The sequence below is a fragment of the Gobio gobio genome (genome assembly GCF_949357685.1).
Source record: "Gobio gobio genome assembly, chromosome: 10".
Classification (NCBI taxonomy): domain Eukaryota; kingdom Metazoa; phylum Chordata; class Actinopteri; order Cypriniformes; family Gobionidae; genus Gobio; species Gobio gobio.
In genome coordinates this window covers 26,074,440-26,097,920 of record NC_137116.1, presented here as the reverse complement: position 1 = coordinate 26,097,920, position 23,481 = coordinate 26,074,440, and the positions used below count along the sequence as shown (strand labels likewise).

Sequence of the window (23,481 nt, the reverse complement as noted above, 5' to 3'; positions counted from 1 at the left end):
TTGATTTTTTTCCCCACTGGCTTTCATAGCTATCTTAAGATCCTTTTTTGCTAGACCTGATAATTATTTTGGTATATAATCAAATCGATATTAAAAAGAAACATTAAAAAGTGTATTTTAACTAATAGTCTAATTTTCTACCATATGCAATTGAATACAATTAGCAGTTATTTCCAATTTCTTTGTGCTTTGTTCTGGTTTCACCTCACCCCTAAGTCTAAACTAAATTATTTTATGGGTAATTTACTACACATTGTCATATAAATAACCTGAAAATACTGTGGATTATTAAGTCTAAATCTTACGAGCTACTCTTGCTAAATGGGGAGAGTTAGCAAGAGTTAGCACACTTGCATTCTCATTTCAGAGGTATTTATGATTAAATGATTTGTTTTACACCGATTTAGACAGTGACATCTCGTGAGTTCAGTGTTGGACATAGATCAATTGTTTCAACCATTCATTAAAATGAATCGGGTCAAAGGAGTCATTAGGTCGCGAATCGCACAGTGGAGGCGTTGTGTGCTAATCCCAGCTGTTAGGACATGGCAAAAGATTTGTCTCAAAAGAAAACACTATCACTGGATAGGAATTCTTTCCCCCCCATTTATTAAAAGTGTGGTTTATGTCAGCTGCATGTGCGGAATGCATGTAACTGTGCGTTCACACCGCCGCCGGCGAGAGCGTCAAAGTGGCCGGAAGTCATTCATTCTCAATGGGAGCCCGGCGGCGAGCTCCGGCGAGAGCGGCGCGGCGCGTCTTGGACGATTTGGGCGTCGAGGAGAGTTTGGGATCAGGTCAACTTTATGGTAATGAGCTACGACGCACTTCGGCGGCAGCCGGCGGCAACCAATGGGAATGTAGAAGTGCTCCGCTTGAGATGATTCTAGAGAACGCAGCACTGTAAACTTTGGTTCCGACCACATTAGTTCCCAAGCAAAATAGAGAGAGGTTGATCACTGCTGGTGCAGCGGGTTTGATAAGAAGATGCGCAACATTATTTATACACCACACAAATGGCTTTTAATTGGTTTATTTCGTTAGCAAACATGTAACTATAATTGTTAAGTTCTTTCCATCGATCTGCTTTTTTTAACTTTCACATTTAAATGATTTCATGAGGTTATATTATACGGTTATACCCTACTTGTGGTCAGTCAGCACAAACGCCGATCAACATGAGTGTTTGCTTTGCAGCCCCTTTAAATGCTGTTTCAAAAAAGACCAAGCATTCGATCTACGTCAGAGCGGCAGCGCGTCCACGAATTTTCTACAGCGTCGATGGCAGGGCGGCCAGAGCGAAGTTTGACGCTCTCGCCGGCGGCGGTGTGAACGCACAGTAAGAGAAGAGGCAACGTTATTTGAGCACAATGCACGGTAATTCCGGAGAAATTTTTTACATCGTGTCAGTTGATTTTGATTAATATGTGTAAGGGAGAGAGCGCAAAGACAGTGCTTAGTATGAAGACAGAGAGGGGGGGAGGGGCTCTCTGCTCATTCTCTCCCTCAGTTAACATGTGCCCTATTCACAAGCGCAGCAGTCAACATCGCTCATAAATCACAATAATTGATCAAATAAGGCTTTAGCGGGACAAAAATTGGTTTTGGCTACTGCCAAAAAACAGTGAAGCATGCCAAGTTGATGCTTCTTCTGCAGACTGCTTTGCTCTCACGAGTGTAGTCACAGCCTTTGCGGTTCAAAAATCTATCGTGATATTATTGCAAATGCAATTCATTGTTCAGAAATAACATGGCAATGGAATAACTTGTGGAAATACTACAATATGTCAGTACTACAGCAGACAGACAGTGATGAGTGTCTCACCTGACGGGGCTTTTGTCCTTCTTAAATGGGCTTCTGCTCCGAGAGCGCCTGCGACTAGAATCAGAATACTCCATCAGTCTGTGTTTATTGCCCATCCGTGTAAGATTACTCAAGACAAACACACACATTCAGCACACAACAGGCAGCCAGAGTCACAGATGAGATCACCTGTGTTTGGTGAAATGTTGTGGGCCGGTCTTCCCTCCAGGACCACCATTTAATTTCGGGCCCATACTATGACACATAAAACAAGGGTTAGTCTCAGTGTTAAACCAGTCAACTTTCAGCCACTGTGGCCATTCGAGGGCTACTACATACTGGTACAAGGGGGCAAGCATACAGTGAAAATCAAATGCGGTTTTAGCCAAGGAAAAACAATTGGTTACAGAGGTAAAAAAAAAAATAATTTCACAGAAATATTGATTTACAATGATAACCCAAAACAGACAGAACGTGAGCTGTTAGGTTGTTATGTGATTATATTGGCTTTGGTAGAAGACAAGTGTGAGACAAGTTTTGGATGCTTTAGAAATCATATTAAATAGCCAAATTCAGGTGGAGAACTACACTACCCATAATTCTTTAAATCCACCAATCAGATGACATTGCTGTTACCATGCAAACAAGAACCATGCCATAAGAGCAGAGCATTTATATTTATATAATTATTTGTTAATATTACCTCCATATACTTTAGGAAATATATGGGGAAATATTACTTCAGGAACCATGGTCACTGAAGAAGTGGCCAATCACTGTTAATGGCCATTGGCCAATCACTTTAATAATAAAATCTTTTTTTTTTTTTCCCAATGGGAAAAAATACTGCTGGAACCATGGTCAATGATGGTGCTTTCACACTTTGTTCGATTGCTTGGACTGGATTGCTGAACTTAACCACAGTTCAATTACTCCCCCTCCCCTGCTGGTCTCTGTTCACATTATTTTATTTGGGCCCAAACTGCGGTGCACTTGCGTCATGAAGCTGCAGTCGCTTACCAATGTTACTAGGTAACGGCTTATGAAGGAGAAGGTGCCAAAATGAATTGAGTTGCTCATATCACTTTTGTTGTTTTGTTTTTTTTTACCTTTGGATTTGTTTCCAAAGAGTCAGCACATAATGACATCTATCTGCCATGAATGTACTGTAAAGGTTCTAATGAACACGGGAGATAATTTCTGCTGAAGGTGGGCAGAAATGAGATATCCATTCTCTCTGTTTGGAGTGCGTCAGTCAATAGCAGATCACTTCCGTGATTTAATACAATTGCATTCATAGCAGCAGTTAACCGTACCGTTCATATGAACTGTACCCCAGACCACATTTTTTAGGCAGACCAGATTACGGTTCATGGGTGCAAGCCGGAGTTCACATCGCTCAGCGTTCACATCCTCCAAACAAAAACCTGGGTGCGCACCAAAAATGCTAGTGTGAAAGCACCCTGAAAAAGTCATGCTTAATGGCATGCTAAATCATTTGTCAGCAATTGGCCAATGAAGTTGTGGTAAAGGTGGACCCCATGAACCAGAACACAGTAGGCCTGGATAGATGTTGCCTCCTGGTTTTGTATTTTCTGAATTCCTCAAAAAAAAAAAAAAAGGCAGTATCTCCAAAAATACAGTCAAATTCTCACTTCAGGAATGTGCCGTAAGACAATGCAAGATTAAAGTACTTCTGTATTCTTAGCAAAGCAAACGCAGATTAAGCAAGACACTGGGCACAGTGATGTACTTCCCAAATACACAACATGTAGCAATAAATTCAAATTGGCCCATGGTCTGTCTTAAAGAAAAGTTCACCCAAAAATTTTAATTCTGTTATCATTTACTCACGTCGTTCCAAACCTGCATGGCTTCTAAATATCACATATTGAGCTAATTAAATACGGTAAATGAAAGCTCAACCATAATCGCTTGACACGTGAAAACCAACAAGGTTTGGGCAATTAAGCTTCCTTTTGCCATATTTTATGAGCTCTATGTATGTTTATATTAGTCTGATATAATTTCAGTCTAAATATCTGATCCAGTCACATCCCATACTGAATGCCGCTAAAAATAGGCCAGATACATGCAATGTGGGTGCCTTGTTGGGCTGCACGATATTGGAAAAAGCTTACATTGCAATATTTAGTTTTTCTGCGATATAAAAACAATTTCACCAGATGAATAGCTCTATTTGAAAAGAATTGATCATTCTAGAATAATTGGAGTGATTTTGTAGGGGAGTGAATCTGCATAGAAAATAATAAACAAATTACAAGCTTTAAGTTTAAGCTCAGAAGAAGAAGAAGAAGAAGAAGAAGAAAAAAACGCATTCACACACCCGCGACTCTGTGTGTGTGCACAGAAAACAGCAAGAGTTAGTCCTCATGCGCTTGATGCCTGACTCGACTTAACACATGCAAATGACAAACTTTCACTCTATGCTGGTTAAACTTTGCAACTAATCTGCGAATCACATGCGTTAATCCCTTTACTTGACATCGCACATCCTGCGATATGACGATCACAGATGCGCACATCATGATATTTATGCTAAAGTGATATAAAGTGCAGGCCTAGTGCCTTACATTTTGATCATTGTATTAAACTAATTTAATTAAGCATTAGCCATTATAGACATTTATTCAAATAAACAATAGGCCATAACAACAGAGTCAATAGGCAGCGCAAGACCAATAAGTTCAAACCAAATAGCTTTTTATAAACAGTTTTCCTCAAATAAAAGTTAGTCGACACAAGTCAGCACGTTAAGGTATTGTTATCACGGCAACCACTTGTGTGTCTGGGTTTGATTACGCTTCTCATATATAAAAAGTACATGTGCACATGACAGGTGGCAAAATCACAAGAAAAGCCAGACTCTACTTACAACTAATCATTATTTAAAGGTGTCATGAACTGTTTTTTTTATGAACAGCATTGTGTTGTTTTAATCTCAATATGTTTGCAAATCCAGTCTCGACCTCTATCCTGTTTACAATTGATTCCGCGGTGAAATGAAGCGAACAAATGCAATGTCTTACGCACGTGAGCTGGAACCGTCCTCGTTTATTAGCTCCACGAGTCGGTGGGCAGGCTTGAGGCAGTGCTTCTGCATCCTAATACGTCAGTGGTCAACATATATTGTGAGAGCTCTTGTTTTCTGGGCCTGGTGTCAATAAAAGCTTTTCTTTGACTAACAAGGACGTTTTCAGCTCTGAAACTTACAGGATATTCTTATATCATGATGAACTTTTATATACCAAAGGCTCAAAGGAAAGTTGATTTCTCAATTCATCACCCCTTTAAGCGTATTCTAAGCGTAGGATGTCGATATAGAAACTGTTCAAGAGCCAAGTTTCTTTCACGTTTCTCATTTAATCCGAAATAATAATAATAATACCGTATTGTCCCTCATAATGGGTAGCATAACAATCCTATAAGCAAAGTTAATTGTTATATACTAGTTTGACATGACACAGAAGAAAATGGAAAAACGACTAGTATTTCCAAGTCAACTAGCAGCAGCAGTATCATTTAATCATTTAGTCTCGCACATCCCTAGTTTATATGTGAATAAAATTTATAATTTATATGTCATAATAAAGCCATAACATATCTTTATGGGTTTGGACGGACATGAGGGTGAGTAAATGAAGACAGAAATACTATCCTTTAACTATTTTACACTTTTGATGATGACAGAGAGGCTTTTTACAATCCTGAATTCAGAAGCCACAGCCATTTGTTTTGTCCTGTTCTTGCAGTCATCGTTTTTAAACCTACCAAACTAGAAAAATAAGATTTAATGATCAGGGCTTAAACTCACAAGGGGCTTTTGCGTCCACGATAACGTCCGCCACGATCCTTGCTGCGGGATCGTGAACGCTTGCGCTCTTTGCTCCGTGAACGTCTTCGCTCGCGGCTGCGGCTCCTGCGTTGTTCTCGGGTCTTCTTGTGCCCCCCGCTACTCCTCCGCCGGCCTGGACTCGGACTACGACTGTTGCTGCGTCTTTTCCTTCCGGAAAAAAAACAACAACAAAAAACACACAATTTCATTAATGATCCTAATTTTACACAAAAAGCTTAAAATCAAGAAGAATGAACAGAATACAGATAGTTTTTGCTTACTTTTTGCTGCGTTCCTCATTATGACCATTGGCGCTCGAGGACTTGCTTTCACCCTGAACAGGATTGATAAAAGAACAACATGAGGATTGAGAGGAAACAATGGAATGTGGAGAGGGGAGGGGGATAAGAGAGAAGACAGAAATGCTACTATAGTTGGCTCCTTCATGATAAATTGTTTGATTTTCCTTATTTTATCACTTTGGAGAAAAGCGTATGCAAATTGAATATAATCAAATGGTCTGTTCTTAGATAAGATGTTGGCGGGGACAGTCTTCAACTCCTGAAAACTATCAGTTACGTTCAAGGTCTTGACATGCTAGGCCATGTTTTTAGGGGACCCTCAGAGCCGTAGTATAGGTAACCTGCTATTTTAAGCTTAAATCTTGCTGTTGTCACGCTATAGAGATGCTAAAGGGCATTCCAGAGTCGAGGCTGTCAGTCCATGTGATCTTCCCCAGTAAGCGCTGTTGGACTGTGAGAGCTTGATGCCATCTCTGTCTCACAGCTTGTCCTGAAGCAGACAGGGATTTACACGGCTTAGTCATATCGCCTCCCAAAAGACACCGCATCAAAGTCAGCCAAAAAAGATACAAATTAAAACCTCAAAAGACTTTAAGGGTTTTTCCAGCATTTGCCTCATTTTGAAAACTATGGCAGGCACTTATTTTTTGTTAATTAGAAAACAAAAATTCTATTTATATTTTTAAATGATAGAAATGATTATTGGTTGATTCAGTTTTAAAGGGGTCATGAATTGAAATCAATCTTTTGACATAGAAGAGGTCATTGTACCATTAAAACATCCTGTAAGTTTCAGAACTCAAAGCTTCCTCGTTGTTCAAAAACAGCTTTAATTATTGAAAGCAAGCTCAGAATATTTAGTCCGTTTGTGTGCTGTACAAAAAGACAAGGAAGAGAACTCATTATCGCGCATTATTCATCATGAGAAGTCGTTCTGTGCGCAAATGTGTGTGTGCAGTATGTGTGTGTGTGTGTGTGTCTGTCTGTCTGCAGCACAGAAAACAGTATGCAAGTCTTCTTTGAGCTTGAATAGTTTAAAAAAAAATCACATTAAAATGCACACACATGTAACCGATAAGCGGAACCGAAATGCGTGTTTCTTATCGAATCACCGGTTCTGGGAAATTTGGAAGCAGTTCTCTATACCCATCCCTAAAAATCATTGTAGAAAAGGGCCTTTTATTTCTAAATTATGACTATTTTTGATCATACTAACATTATAAGTGCACCTCAGGAAACATTATAAACACATTTTTTTAAATGCAGTTCATGACCCCTTTAAGATAAAGAGATATTACTAAAAAGGGCATGCACAAACCAGCGATTTTAGAGACCATCACAAGACTGGGTGAGAGACAGTATTCATATTTATACACTTAATTCATTTAAAGGAGAATTGGGGTCAGTAAAATTTTTTTTTTTTTTTTTTAAATTAGTATATTTATTTAGCCAAGATCCATTAAAATGTTCAAAAGACCTTTATAATGTTACAAAACATTTATAATTTCAAATAATTTTTTTTAGAAGTTTTTAATTCACAAAAGAATACGGAATAAAAAAAGTAAAAATATTCCTCAAAAATATTAAGCAGCACAACTGTTTTTAACATTGATTGCCAAATTAGCATATTTCAATGATTTCTGAAGGATCATGTGACACTGAAGACTTAAAAATTAAATTGTATTAATAATCGCACATTACTGTTTTTACCTGATTTTTTTTTACAAATAAATGCCGCCTTAGGGTGTGTTCACACTTGACGTCTTTTTTTTAAGCAGCCAGCGTCTGTTTTACATAATAATCTTATGGAGTAAACCGTGTTTTCAAAAAAGTATTTTTCTGCAGCTCAGCTTTTTGCTTCAAATCCAGTTTTTTTTTTTTACATCTTTTCAAAGATTTTGAAAAAAGTTAAACTTGTCTGATAAAAACGCCCTACATCAGCGCCTTTTTTGACAGCTGACCAATGACAAGCAAGAAGCAAGACCTTACTTGTTTCCATAACAACAAGAAAAATTGAGAAGGTGCCGGTAAATCGACTAATTGTGCTAGTGTCGGAGCACAAAGAGATATATGATATGAACACAATGATATATAATAATAATATATGAAATAATATGTAATAACAATGAGTCTGGAGCCATTCTATTTTCTTCCCCATAATGTCGTGCACACACAAATGCCATTGTGAACTGACATTCTCCTCCCAGTTAACTTCAAAAGCCAACTTTCTCTTTCTTGACATTTTGTATCTCTGCTGTGCTCTACACGGCACTCGTTGCAGCTGTTGCTACCACTACCAGCTTTTCTTTTTACTCAAAGAGTGCTCTTCAACTTTTTCTTGTTAAAAAGACGGCAAGTGTGAACACAGCCTTAGTGAGTAGAAGACACTTCTTTCCAAAAAATGTTTTTTAAAAAATTAGCAACCCCAAATTTTTGAACGGCAGTATAAATTATGCCACTCCATTAGTTTCTTCTTCAACAGATTTTTACAAACACTGAATACTGTCTCTGCTCCATGTCACATAATGTTTCATCTATTGCCATTCATTCGCCGTTCTGAAACCGAATTGATTTGATGGTGTAAGGTGGCGTTCTATTTGTTTTTTTACCTAAGGGATCAAAGTACATTAATACATTGCGCAATTACTACCTTACTTTTTTTCACAGTTCACACTGGAATCAAAGATGTATTCAGGGGAGTAGAGGTGAGATATCATTAGGCAAGTCTATAAAGAGAGATAGACGGGCATTTATTTGTAATTCAAGATGACACGACACAACATAACTCTCTCATACACATTACACAATCTTACACTTTAGTCAGACACAGACAAAAAAAGGGTTTCTGAGTATCCATATGACAACACAAGGAGGTTCAGTTCACACATTTCCCATAACAATTTGAATTCTGTCATCCACCCATGTTGTTCCAAACCTGAATGACTTTCTTTCTTCTGGGAAACAACATTACAAACTTTGTAAAGAAGAAAAAAAACAAACAAAGTATTTCAAAATCAGAGGGAAAAAACAAAGGTACTTGACCACTTTAATGAGGGAAAAAACTACAATCCCATCAGGCATTTGTGATGGGGGGATATATAAAACTATTGATTTAAAGATTCTGACACACATACATACATACATTTATGTATGTATGTATATGTATATATATATATATATATATATATTTGTTTATTGCAAAATATGCATATTTATAGGGATGCAACTAACGATTATTTTGATAAATCGATTAGTTGCTAAATTATTTTTTCGGTTAATCTGATAAAAGCCCCTTTTTTATTTTATTGACGAAACGCACTATTCCACATCCTGCCCAATGCGGTCCTTCAAACAAACGTATCAGCTGTGCTATGAAAACATACAAACTGAATTTATCTACCATTACAAAAATTAACCATGGTTTTACAACGAATAAAACAAGCAAACAAAGAAAAATAATAAATAAATAAATAAATAACAGTGGGTTATTGTAGTTATTCCATGGTAACCACAAATTAACCATGGTTTTGCTTCAAATCGATAGTTTAACTATGGTATTTGTGTGGTTATACAAATGGTAATTAATTCACCAAAAACAAAAACACATGGTTTTACTATAATAAGTAAGGGTATATATACAGTATGTGCAAAAAAGTTATCAAGCAAAATTACTGTTTAAATCCCTACATTAAAATGTTGTTGAAGAAAAACAAAGACACAAACTCAGTGTTAGCAGGTTAGAGGAATGTTTTGCAGAAACACACACACAAAGTAAACTGTTACTGTCATTTCTTTATCCTCTAAATAGGCTATAAGAAACTTCTTACATTTATATTCAATTACACGGTTATCCCTTTACAGTAACTACTCTCATAAAATACTTGAATTACATGTTGACTTTTAAACCTAAATTTAGCATCCTAAAGTAGATATTTAAGCTAAATTAATGTTTTTGCACTGAATATTAATTGTCTCCCTCTCGACTGCGTTCTGTCTGTTTGATGCGCATGCCCGCCACATCGGCTGTCAGGACACGTTTTCATGCAAAATGGAAATACTCTCGTGAATTAGTAACATTTACAAATAAGGATATAACCCTTAAAATGAACGTTTTGCGCTGAGGACACAAATGCATCTGTCAAAGTGAATGACTGGTATGTTTTTTTAACACTAATGCATTCGCTTGAAATAAAGAATTCTCATGTTTGGGCCACTTGGATAAAGTACCGTGGAAGCTTTGCGTATAGAGAGCAGACCCAACTAATCGATTATAAGAATCGTAGTCGATGATTTACATTATCGATTATTATCGACTAGTAGTTGCAGCCCTACATATAGAGACAAATATTTAAGTAGTTTGAGGACATGGTTCTCAGTGCTTCATGCTACAAGAGCTCTTTTTGGCATTATTCTGTGATTGGGGATTTTTTTTGCCGATGTAATGTAGTAATGTAGGTAATGTAGTTTTTCCACCAATAATTCCACTATTCACGACTATTTAAAAAAAATTAGGCTTTAACAAAAGCCTATACCACCGACTGACAGGCTCATAGCAGGTCTGTCTTTAATGGTTTAAAAATTATTTTTAAATAAATGGGATTTTTACTTACGGAACCTGAATGTTGTACACTATGGGCCTGTTTTAACCTGGTCCCTCACTTCATGCGTTTTCACTGATTGGATAGCGATCAGACTAAGAAAAGACCAGGTGTAAATGCCCTCTGAAACACTTGACTCAAATTTAAATCTGATCACCCAAACCACTTAAAGGTCCCATGGCATGAAATTTTCATTTTATGAGGTTTTTCAACATTAATATGAGTTCCCCTAGCCTGAATATTGTCCCCAAGTGGATAGAGATGTTGATCGGTGTAAACCCCGAGTTCTGGCTGTCTTTCTCTGCCTTTGAGAAAATGACAGGCCAGACTAGCCAATCCTGAAGTCTCCTGGTTTGACGTCCAAGCAGGAACGGTTAACTCCCTTTCCTCCACCCAGAGAATCTGGCACGCCCATGCAAGCGCTCGAGAGATCATTGCTTGTGAACGAGTGAACGCTGGCAGTTTCTCAGTGTTTGGATGTACAAATGAAAACAGAAGTCTTTTTTCAGTTCCTTCTGATCTGTGATCAGTGATTTCTTATGTGTAGCTAATTATTTATTATTCGTGCACACGCTGCGGCTTCTCTCTCTCCCGACAGAGCGGTGTTTTCGTGTTTTCTATCTTGTGAGTCAGTGTTTTTGTACGTCCTCGTCGCGTCTATCTGTTCTACAATGTGCATACAGTCGTTTCTGCTCAACATGCAGAGTCACATCTTTAGAGATAAACCTTACACACGCCGAGGCTCGGGCTGCACTGTCCGGTCGGCCTCCAACATCCCCGACCCCCAGTACTGCATCTGGCCCACAGCGGAGGCACCAAACGCGGCGCGAGATTAAGCAGAAGGGGGGTAAGCGTGAGGGTATCCGGCTAGGCTAGCCAGCTATTCCCACAATAAACTGGATTACATTCGATTACTGCTGTTGTGTCTTTGTTTGCGCTGTGTACTCAATGCTCGTCACTGACGCTTTACATATGATAGGAACATATCTAAAAATAAAGGTATTATCAACACTTACTCATAACTCGTTCATCTCGACAGCTGTAATGGTACTTTGCATGTGTTACAAAGTTGGTAATAATGATGAAGACGGACTCGGTGTGACTGGGACTCGTGTTTATTCAGAACTCTCAAATACAAACACAATAAACTCGCGCTGACTGACAGCGCTCTCATAACTCAGTAGCTACTATAAATAACTTTGTTAGCAATCGCTAAGCTCAGTCTCTGGTACATTAGTGATGTCCGGTTCGCGAACGATCTTTCTTTTGAACCGGTTCTTTTTAGTGAACCGAATCAGTTCACCAAATCGGACTGAATCGTTCTAAACGTTTCGCGTCTCCAGTCAGCGCTGATCCATAATTTACTAAAGTTACTAACTTTCTGACATGAGTGACAGTCCCTCCGACTAGAAATAGACTAATAACCTGAAGTATATGCTGTAACTAAAACAGTTCACTGAACTGAGACTGACAGAACCGATGTGAAGTGAACTCAGGTCCAATCATCTCTCTGGCAGCAGCTCGTGCCTGCTCGTGCCTCGTAGACCTCGTTAAACCACGCCCCCTCCGCTCATATCAAATGCAAAGATGTCAGCCAATCACAACAGTGGGCGTTTTTACTGAAGTCTCACAGCAGACACGCCTCTTGTAACAGGGCCTTCAGCCACAGGGCAAACAGCTGTATAGAAAAAATGCCTTTTATTTCTAAATTATTACATTTTATGATGTAAAAATCATACTAACAATATAAGTACACCTCAGGAAACATTATAAAATAATAGAAAAATGCCATGCCATGGGACCTTTAAGGAGGTGGTTTAAGACGCATTCCAAACTGGACTATGTAAATGCATCTAGTTACATGTGTGAATTTTACTCCTCCCAAAATGTGTTTAAAAAAAACATTTTTAAGTTGTGAGCATGTTATAGGCTATATGACGTTATAGCCAGATATGATAACGCTGCTGATAAAGCTGAGGATCTCTTCAGCAACCTGGAGTGTAAAGTGCCGCAAATGAAACCGAAACACAATAATCTTCATTAAAAGTAGCGAGACTAATTATCTTACCAGTGGCCGGTTGCATAAACCGTTAAGACTAGTCTTACAAGTTAGACATACATTTTTTTCTTTAAGAATGTTCATATTTTTTTTAAATCAGTTACATAAAAACATAGACTGGCCTAATTTGATACGAAAAGTAAGACTGAATGCCACTTGCCTAACTGCTAGTGGCTCATACTAGATCTTAAGACACTGTCTTAACATAATGGCTTAGTTTATGCAACTGGCCCCAGTGTATCCAATATCTATTTTTTACTTCCATAGTATTTTTCCCCATACCTACTATGAAAGTCAATGGGGCCCTGGGCCTGTTTTGTTATCCATATTCTTTGAAATATTTTCTTTTGTGAAAGAAATTCATACAGGTTTGGGACAAATTGAGGGTGAGTAAACAGAATTTTCGGTTTTGGGTGAACTACGTTATCCATTTAAAAGTAACCAGAGTAATTTTCTGAATTTGCCATGCTTTGTTCCTCATAATAATTAAATGCATACGGGTTGGAACAGTATGTAAATATTACAGATTGTTCTCATTTTGGATGAGTTAATCATTTAAAGCCTACAAAAAAATTGAGATCCGGTAACTTCCGGTCGTCTACCAACCCACCTTCTTATAAGGAGCTTCCAGCATGGCCTCAACATCGAAGTCATCCGCCATTCTGACCTGCTGTAAATGGAGGAAAAAAACAGAAGCAACATACGGTTTACAAACACAGCCAAACTCAGGAGTTATAGCTCACGGTTCTATTTTAGTACCTTTGCTACATCGACAAAGCAAACCAAAAAGAAAAAACATCTTACAGTCGAGCTGTGGTGCTGCTGTTCTTTAAATAACACGCTCGATTCTGCAGCTAACGCTCTCGAGACACAACAACAGCATTACATAAGCAGCTAATTTAGACGCCACACTCATATCCTGACTGACAGCATACTGTAACGTATGTAATATCCACATTTAAATCTGAACCAAACTCTTAATTAGACCAATAACTGTTTTTTTTTGGTAAAAATTACCTGGTTTTATTTAGGACTCCGGTTGTCGTCGCGACCTCTGCTACGCGCGTGTGAAGTTTGACACTCAGCACAACTGCAAAACAAACGGTCGAATCCGCCTATAGACGAGCAACACATACACCGAACAATCATTCAAACAAAAATAAATATAGATGTATATATATCTGTGGATATTTTAAAAGCTCCGTTCTGTTTGTCATGAGGTTTTCCCCCACAAGACAACTTCCTGCTTTCCCCAAAATGGACGCTGAAGGGGGCAGGGCTTCCGAGCGTTTCGTAATGTAGATAAAAGTCAGGGAAAGTAGATTTTGAGTTCCTTTTTCTCCGGTTTACTTACACTTGCAGAATTTGCAGTGCTTTTGTTTCTATGAATATCCCCGTTGATAGAGCTGCTCTGTTATTGCACAACTCCCACATGCATCGCAGAAACGTTTTGTAAACACGGGCGGAGTCATTTCATATCATGTATATAACGTCACGGGCAATATATAAATGAATATTAATGTAATTTAAATGTAGCTTAATTTATGTAGGCTACATTATTATTAGTGCTGTCAAATATACATAATATATAAAAATATATATATTTTTCTGTTTAATTCGCAATTAATCACACTGTCATTGAAGCTTTAAATATATTTTTATATTGTAATACTTTCCTATCTCCAAAATAATGTAAAAACAACATAGAGACTATGAATCGCTGATGTCTCAATCAAATGTATTTATTTTTTCTCAGTTTTAGCCCGGTAGTATATTCGAATGACCATGCTTCCCTTCCTCTCCCACTGAGATCAGAGATTTCTGTATTTTTTTTGTCTGGAAAAAAACCTCAGATGACGCAAAAATTGTCAATTAGCGTCATTGGAGGCTTTTTCGGCCAGAGAGACGAGCCTACAGCCAGTAGTAGGAGTTAGTTCCACATGTTTTCAACCTGCCCATATCTCACTCACAGAATGTAAAATGTGCACGGCCGCCCGTGCATTCAACGGAGTGGAGCAAAGTGAGTGTTTTCAATGAATTCCTGTGAAAGTTAAGCTTCTATAGGCATGAACTGAAAACGCGCCAGACTGGACACGCACTGCATGTGTGTAATAGAGTTAGGGATGCACCAAATCCAGATTTTGGGGTTCGGCCGAAAACCGAATCCACTGGTTAAGATTCGGCCGAAACCGAATACCTAATCCTACTCCCATCCTCAGTCCATTATCACAGTAAACACATGAATTAAGTAAACAACGTCCACAGCAGTGTAGAGATGCTATTGACCATTTAACCGTTAACCGAAACTAAGAACTTTGACCGATTAATACTATTAGTTAAATGGTTTAAATGTTTTTAACGTTTTTTTTTTTTTTTTTTGATGCATGAGATGTGCTGTATAGCGTTATTTGTTCACTCACGGAGCGCGTCGACATGTGCAACCACAAACCAGATATATCTCACAAAATGAAGCAATGGAAAGCTTACTGTGTGGGACCATTTCGATAAAAAATACAGCAGCAGTAGGCTGACTGGTGAAAAGCAAATGAAAGGCGCTGGCCGCTCTAGCGAGGCGTTATCTCTGTATTCCCGAGACAGTGCCATCTACAATATACAATGTATACTGTACATTGTATATTATTATTATTATAGCGTAATGTATATTGTTTAATGTATGTTTTAGTGTGTATATTGTTTAAAGTATATTGTTTAAAGTATATGTATATTGTAAGTATGTGTATATTGGTTAAAGCTGTGAGAACCACACTCACATTGTGTAAATTATTTATTGTTTATTGTAGAGTTTACTGTGCTGTGAGTAATTGTGGGCGCATCAGTGTAATCTGATGCTGCTCTAAATGTTGTACATGTCATGTCGTGACTACTATGTTGCTCGGAACTGCACCAAGAATTTCACCTGCTGTTGCACTAGTGTACATGGCTGTGTGACAATAAAGTGATTTGATTTTTGATTTTTTTTTTTTTTTATCTGAAGCCTTGTTTAAGGCTTTTAATAGTGTGGTTTTGGTCAAGTTTACTAAAGTAAACATTGTCGCGAAAGTTCTTCTCGCCGCTGTTTCCTGATGGTTTATTGAACTTTTACCCCGAGTCGTCCTCTGCTTACCCACATCACTTAGACATGTTACTTAAAAAAAACCCGAAAAAAACATACAAAGTGTGGATTGAGATAAGCTTGCTATTTTTATTTGACAAAAAAAAAAAAATGATTCCGGTTCTTCAAAGCTTAAAACGGATTCAGTGTATTTTCGTTTGGTTATCTTAATTTGGCAATTATTTAAGTGAAAAATATTTAGTGTAGGCCTATTTATTTTATTCTTTTTATTTATATTTTATCTGGTTAAATACATTTTCTGGCTTTTCTCAGTCTAGAAGGCACCAACTTCTAATAATTTCACATTTCTACCATATAGGTGCCACTTTAAATACACATTTATCTTTCCAGCATTGAAGTATCCCTTTATAGCCATTCAACATACAGTAGGCCTATATGAAATATCAGTTATATAGCCTAACAAATTTTAAACACAATGTTTAAGTGAACTTAAAACAATGTTCACATAAACCCATTGTAATAAATGTAAAATAAAAGGTTTTTTTTATTGGCCTAGTCAGGCATATTCAGATTTTTGCCCAGCTAAAAAGCAATTTTTTTTATTGTTTTTGACCCGTGTAATCTTGTAAACAGTGCTTTAAGATTTTCAGAGATAGGTCTAACAGGTAAATATAGACATATAGATAATCGACACAGAGTGTTCACTGCATAAATTATAAATTGAATATAGATTAATCCTTATTAAAGCTATGTAAGCAATTCAGTCAAGAGTAGTGAAAGATTTTCTATTTGTCTGTTGTTCTTGATTAACATTAATCACAGACAGCAGCAGGTGTATTAGGCTGCTGTCACTTTAAGACCTGTCGCACATGACTTGGATTTGACATGCATCACATTTCTCACAACTCTTTACGTTTATTTAACACATTTAACTCATTTAAGAATGCTTATGAGGATACACGATAACACTTTTTGAATTCTGTGTGTTTTTGTCTGTTCAAATGCGAAACACAACTCAATTGCGTTAATGTTAATTGTGATAGCCCTAAAATATAATAAATTATGTTCATTAAATGTTTTTGTGACGTACGCTAAAGTAGCCTACACAGAAGAATGCGTGTGTATATAAGTCCATGGTGTACAGTGTTTATGTGGGTTAGTCTGTTTTTGTGTTTCAAATTCCATTGGACAAACAGTCACTCTTCATTATGAAAGATGTTGTCCCGATTCATGCTGCCAATCACCTTTGACCCTTCCAAATAAATATGACCATGTCAACAGATTTTTGCTGTTTGCTGTTGCCGTGTCTATACACCCTCTTGTTATTAGCTTTAGTTTGTGTTCTTGTTTATTGCTGTTACTGGAGTTATAATGAAAGTGAATGAAACTGACGTGAAGGCCAAGTGGTAACCTAAACTCTAAATTTTTGCCTCTACATTTAACCCATCCAAGTCAGTGCACACACATTAGGAGTGAGTAGTGAACACTGCAAACACACACACACACACACACACACACACACACACACACACACACACACACACACACACACACACACACACACACACACACACACACACACACACACACACACACACACACACACACACACACACACACACACACACACACACACACACACACACACACACACACACACACACACACACACACCTGGAGCAGTGGGCAGCCATTTTGCTGTGGCGCCCGGGGACTGATTGGGGGTTAGGTGCCTTGCTCAAGGGCAACTCAGTCATTTCCTGCCAGTTTTGAGAATTGAACCCGCAATCTATGGGTTCCCTGTCTGACTTTCTAACTATTGGCCATGACTACCCCCTGTATATGAGTGTACTATACTTGATCGAAAAGTTCTATGTTAGTATTGTGGATGTAGAGTGTACCAACTTGCGTTTGTTCTGTCTCTCCTCTTAAGCCTCGTCATGTTTTTATATTATGCTTGGAAGGAGGGAGCAGGGAAGTAAGTGACATGACACACACTGCAAAACATAGGAAATGTATTAGACAGGATTAGGAGAGAGTGCCACCCTCTGTATGTTTTGTTTATTTGGATAGATTAGTTTAGTTGGGGTTTAGTTTAGTTTAGTTTAGTTTAAATGCTGAAGACCTTTCTTTTGGTTTAGTTTGGTAAAAAGTTAGAGGTGTTTTGTTCTATTTATTTATTTTGTTTGGCGCCTCTCAGGCTCACCTTCCCACCATTGTTTGTTGTTGTATTGTTCTTATTTAGATTTTTTTTTTTCACTTTGCACTTGGATTATTATTATTTTTTTTCCAAATTTAATCATACTGTCTACCCTCTTCTTTTACAGACATATATAGGGCCTACCTCCACCTTGAGACACACACACACACACACACACACTTTTCAATTTTATATTCCCATTTACCCTTAACTAATATTTCCCAATATCTATGGACATAACAGTTTTAAACATTAAAAAGACAATATAACCTACAATTTTTATTTTTTAAACAAGTATTGTTACAATTTAATGGTAAACATCCAAAACAGCCTGGGGAAAAAATCCCTTTCACAACGTTTCTTTTCTTGATCTGAACTTTTAGTTTTAACAAGGTTAAATCATTACATTTATAATGGACATAGTTATCCCATTTTAACTGCATGCATTTATAGCCTAACTTGATAAAATTATAACCAGAGCTAGTATTTTAAAGGAAAGTATGTATGCATGCAGTAATATGCATATCTGTCTAATCAAACGAATAGATAAGGGATAGTGCATGACCCCAAGAAATATAATCAACCTGTTAATTTATAACTTTTCATCAAGATAACATTTATCTCTTGTTAATGTAATGTAAATAATATTTCACAGTTTTTTAACTGTTTAACTTTAGTCCTGTTTTATCTTTTGATCAATGAGGGAAGTGTTGCTGTCGTTACTCAATGAGAAACACAGATTGGCTGCACTCAAAATACAAAAAAAAATTCTTGCAGATGATATCATTTTAATTAAATAAAAGAGTGAACTTAAAGAGAGACAAGACACTCAAGTACACTTCTAAAAAGAAAATGTGTAAAAATGTCAAATCAAACGTTTTACCTTAAAAATAACTATTTTAATGTTTTTACATGTACCAACTTGCAATTCGCTAATGTGTAATTACAAATGTCTAAATACATGACATACAATTTTCAATAGAAATGGCATTAAAGTATATTTTAGTTTACTGATTAAATATGTACATCAGCATCATTCACATTAAACTTTAACATATTTAATAGAAGTAATTATGACATTACATATAAAGAAGTGGGTCAAAAAACTGCATTTAATATTTAAACTATAATACATTTTAATTTAATTGCAAATAACATGCAATTAAGTGTCCAAAAACATTACATTCAATTTGCAGTATTTTCTTATTCCAAAGTTTTCACTTTTTCACAAGGATAATCTAAAATGTATACATGGAAAATTGATTAATTGATATAAAGAAATATTTGTGATTCATATATATATGTATATATGTATATGATATATTTATATTATATATATATATATATATATATATATATATATATATATATATATATATATATATATATATATATATATATATATATATATATATATATATATATATATATATATATATATATATATATATATATATATATATATTATATATTTGATACATCTACAGTATGAACCATATCCCTTCAAATATTAAAATAAACTATTTAAAAAAATAATAAGCTACACAGTACTCAATTCTAAGGTTCATAATATTTTATGGTCTAGTCCAACATTGAGATTCATTCCTTTTGTTTAATGCTCTTGTCAAACATCAGTCATTTTTCAGTCAGCATCAGTTTTGTTTGTGTCCTTGAGAACGTACGACCACACATCCTGTGGCCCATTTACGCAGTTGTAATCTGGAGGAACGTCAAAGAAGAGCTCATCATCAAAGCATTTCTCATCACTGGGGGAAGCCAGGTACGGTAGTTTGAGAACTACGCCAGTCAGCACACCGCCCACTGCCGCCACAGCAATGGTAGTGAACAAGGCAGCCACCTGAAAGAGTGCCTGTTCCTTTGCGCTCCGACCCAATCCCGCTTCCAGGTCCGGGATAAACACCTGCAACTCCGCTAGCAGAGGGTCTCCCTCTGGAGGTGCCCGATGAGAGAAGGTCTGGTAGAGACTGGGGCCGTACGTTTCCTCAGTCGCCACCAGGATGCCGCAGATTCCTGCTAGGCTGGAAATCAGTCCCGTTAGGCCGTGCAGGTTGTGTATGCCACACTGATCCTGCAGTCGCAGCCGACGCGCCAGGAACGGGCTTAGGTATTTGTACCCCAGCATGCACGCAATGCATCCCAGGATCCCCAGTATAAAAGCTGCGGCCGGTGAAATCATCATGTCCACTGAGGCCCCAACGGTTACACCACCTGCCAACGTTACGTTCTGCACATCAGCCATGCTGATCTTGCCATTCTTGCTGAGCATGCTGGACAGGGCAAAGGCAGTGATCGTGGAGGCACTGAGACCTATGAACGTGTGAAGAACGGCTCGGTGTTGGTCGTCACCCTTGAAGGTCAGTGCTGAGTTGAAAGAGGGCCAGAACACCCAGAGGAACAGGGTTCCCATCACAGATAGCAGATCCGACTGGTAACTTGTCGTCTCTTTTGGGTGTCCCTCATTTAAGCTGGGTCTGTAGAGGACAAAGGTGACACCCAGTCCAAAGTAGCATGCAAAAATGTGGATGAGGATGGAGCCACCAGCATCGTTGATCTTCAAATATTTCAGGACGGCCCATTCTGTGACACCAAACACAGGGATCTCGAGCAAGGCCATCACCTATAAACAATACACAATATGTATGAGGATGTGAAATATGTACAAATGTACATATTCATTTAGCAGATCCTTTTATCCAAAGTGACTTTGAGGAAAACAACAAGAGATTCATCTTTCTGAAATAAATGTAACAAAAGTGTGACACAAAAGGTTTCATATGTTCAATCCAAAAAGTTATAATTTATTCTTTTTTTCAATAGGATGCATCATTTAACCAAATTCTAAGGCAGAATCTAATGCATCTATTGCGGAGAACACAAACCCAGAATCCATTGCTCCAAGCTTAGTGAAAAAATAAGAATACATTTAAACCTATAATGAGAAACATCAATAAAATAGTTCAATGCAAATACAAAAAGGATGAATTTACCCCACATTTGTATGTGTGCTATGGATTTTTATGCTTATATGAGTATCATGTGTTTATCATTGTGAAAAGTGCACTTAAAAATGTACTTATATTTAATATAAGTGGACCAATTATACTTATAAATTGTTAAAGTGTAATGTCGGACCCACTTTATATTAGGTGGCCTTAACTAGTATGTACTAACATTTTAATTAATAATTTGATACAATGCACTTTATTGTGTACATACATGTATTTACATTGTACTAACATTTTAAAAAATACCTGCATGTAATTACATCTGTAATTCATTTCTGTAGTTACATTTGTAATTACACTGTTGACACTTCCCTTACACCTAACCCTACCCTTATTCTTACCCATACCACCACACCTGTCCCTAACTTTACCCGTATCCCACCTCAATAACAGCAAAGGTGTTTTGCAAATACAATATGAACACAATAAGTACATTGTACTTATTTTTTGATGTAAGTATTAAGGCCACCTAATATAAAGTGGGGCCGTAATATCAAACAAAACTGATGCTGACTGAAAAAAAGCTGCACTTGAAAATGACTAATGTTTAAAAAGTTTTTAAGACAGTTTTCTAGTGTACTTCTTTTTCACAAGTGTAGCAACATTTTAACAGTTTATCTCACACAGAGATGCTGCCTATGTAAGGAACTCCCAATGATGGTTGGGATGCTGCTTTAGAAGGAAGATGATTTTGGCAGTATAGGCAGTGAACTTTGAATATAAACTAATTTTGCATGGCAGATCTTTATCACACACATAAAACAGTTGAAGTTTTCTTTTTACTTTGTGTGACTGAATGTATAATATAATTAATATAAAAGTCGCTGTTTGGATTTAAATAGGCAAATGCTTGAGAGTCTATGATTGGATCATTATTTGCAGTGATTATTATGTTTCTAGTACACTGTAAAAAAAAAAAAAACAGGTCCTCAATTGAAAATGTTCAGGTTTTAGTTGAATTGATGCAATTTAATTCACAGAAATTCAATTTGGCCAACTAAAAAATGTAGATGTGATCAGTCACTAGAAAATTTTCCATTGGAGACCTGATTTCTTTTTACAGTGCATGTTATATGTTTGGAAACCAAATAACTTCTAACCCTAATTGATGGAGTTCATATAATTACATTTTTAAGCTTTTCATTTCTTAAACAACCACATGACTACTTAACCGCTTAAACACATCATGGCCATATTCCAGGATGACATTGTTTAGATTCATCAGGCTCAAACTGTGAAGGGATGGTTGGGAGGGAGCATGAAGAATCATTTTCACACATGAATCGGCACCTCTGAGTCCACAAGGTCTTGACCAAAAAATTACGCACCTCTTGATGGAATTAACATCACAAAATTTATTTACATCAAGAGGTGCATCATTTGGTACAGATCTTGTATTGACAATGCAACTTTGTCAAGTCTCCTCCAGCACATCCCAAAGACTTTCAATGAATTTAAGGTCTGGACTCAGAGGTGCAAATTCATGTGTAAAAATGATTCTTGAACAATTTGAGGCTGATCCATAATGATCCAATCAATGACTCTTAAACATTTGCCAATTTAAATCTAAACAGCAACTTTTTTTTGGCTGGGAATTGTATAATATAATATACTGTGAATGTTCACCACATCTTTCCACTGTATATTTTGAGTGTAATTAAGTAGTGTAGCAATGGACAATGGAACATGTTGCAATATTCTGTTGCATATTTTCCTGTACCACCGTGGAGCTGCTTTGACTCGATCTGCTTTGTAAAAAGCGCTATATAAATAAAGGTGACTTGACTATCTAATATCAAACCACCTGGTGCTGCAAAAATGATAAACTTACCAGGAGTTGCACAGGGCTTGTCTTTCCCAGCACTGCTCCAAAAGAGATCAGCACAACGGCACAGGCAAACTCAGCATTAATCAGATTCAGCACACCAAGATGAATCTTCCCATCATAGTAAAACTGGAAGAAGCCCTGGACCAGAATGGCCCACTGAATGGTAAATGTGGCGATTAGGAAGTTAAACACCATTCCACCAAAACCATAGCGGCGGAAAAAGGCCAGAAGGCAGCCGAATCCAAGAAATATCATCACCTGAATGTCAGCAAAAAATGGATAGTTCTGATACAATGAATTCTCCATGGGCCTTGTCTGATTGTTCTGTAGAAGTGCATTAGCATGATCATCGTACGTTACAAAGACAACATAGAGGACCACAAGTATGACCTCCAATGCAAAAATTAGTGCAGGGAGCCGCACACGCAAATTCATAGAATTATTCTTCATTTTGACTGTAACTGAGCACAGAGCCAGCAGTCCTGACTCTGTTCTCTTCCAGTGACACTTATTTATTTTATCTACTGTAACTTGATAAGCAGAATGCTTTCCATTGGCTAAAACATGAAGTTACATCACCCACATGCTGCTTAGGCAAAGGGGAAGCCAGCTGCACTTTGTCCTCCTTAGTAATAACCATTCCAAGGATTTAATTACTCAGCGGTTTTTAAACTTCAACAAAGGGTATGGTATAGACTCCGTTTAAATCATCATGTCACAAATGAGTGCTAGATA

At 37.2% G+C, this 23,481-nt stretch overlaps 2 protein-coding genes across 2 annotated transcripts in view; both read right to left on the bottom strand.

The window, feature by feature from the left end:
• Positions 1-14,055, bottom strand: part of rbm39b (RNA binding motif protein 39b) — a 28,701-nt gene extending 14,646 nt beyond the window's left edge. Inside the window, 9 exon segments of the mRNA XM_079827573.1 lie at positions 1,826-1,879; positions 1,994-2,059; positions 5,640-5,828; positions 5,942-5,991; position 5,994; positions 8,618-8,688; positions 13,230-13,289; positions 13,637-13,734; positions 13,974-14,055. Coding sequence (XP_079683699.1) covers positions 1,826-1,879; positions 1,994-2,059; positions 5,640-5,828; positions 5,942-5,991; position 5,994; positions 8,618-8,688; positions 13,230-13,280 — 482 coding nt within the window. The 5' untranslated portion in view covers positions 13,281-13,289; positions 13,637-13,734; positions 13,974-14,055.
• Positions 14,056-19,534: 5,479 nt separating this feature from the next.
• rh50 (Rh50-like protein) lies at positions 19,535-23,196 on the bottom strand (the record flags this gene model as incomplete). Its single annotated transcript, XM_079826315.1, has 2 exons — positions 19,535-20,530; positions 22,750-23,196. The coding sequence occupies 2 exons, from the start codon at positions 23,194-23,196 to the stop codon at positions 19,535-19,537; spliced, it is 1,443 nt and encodes a 480-aa protein (XP_079682441.1).
• Between the last annotated feature and the right edge of the window lie 285 nt (positions 23,197-23,481).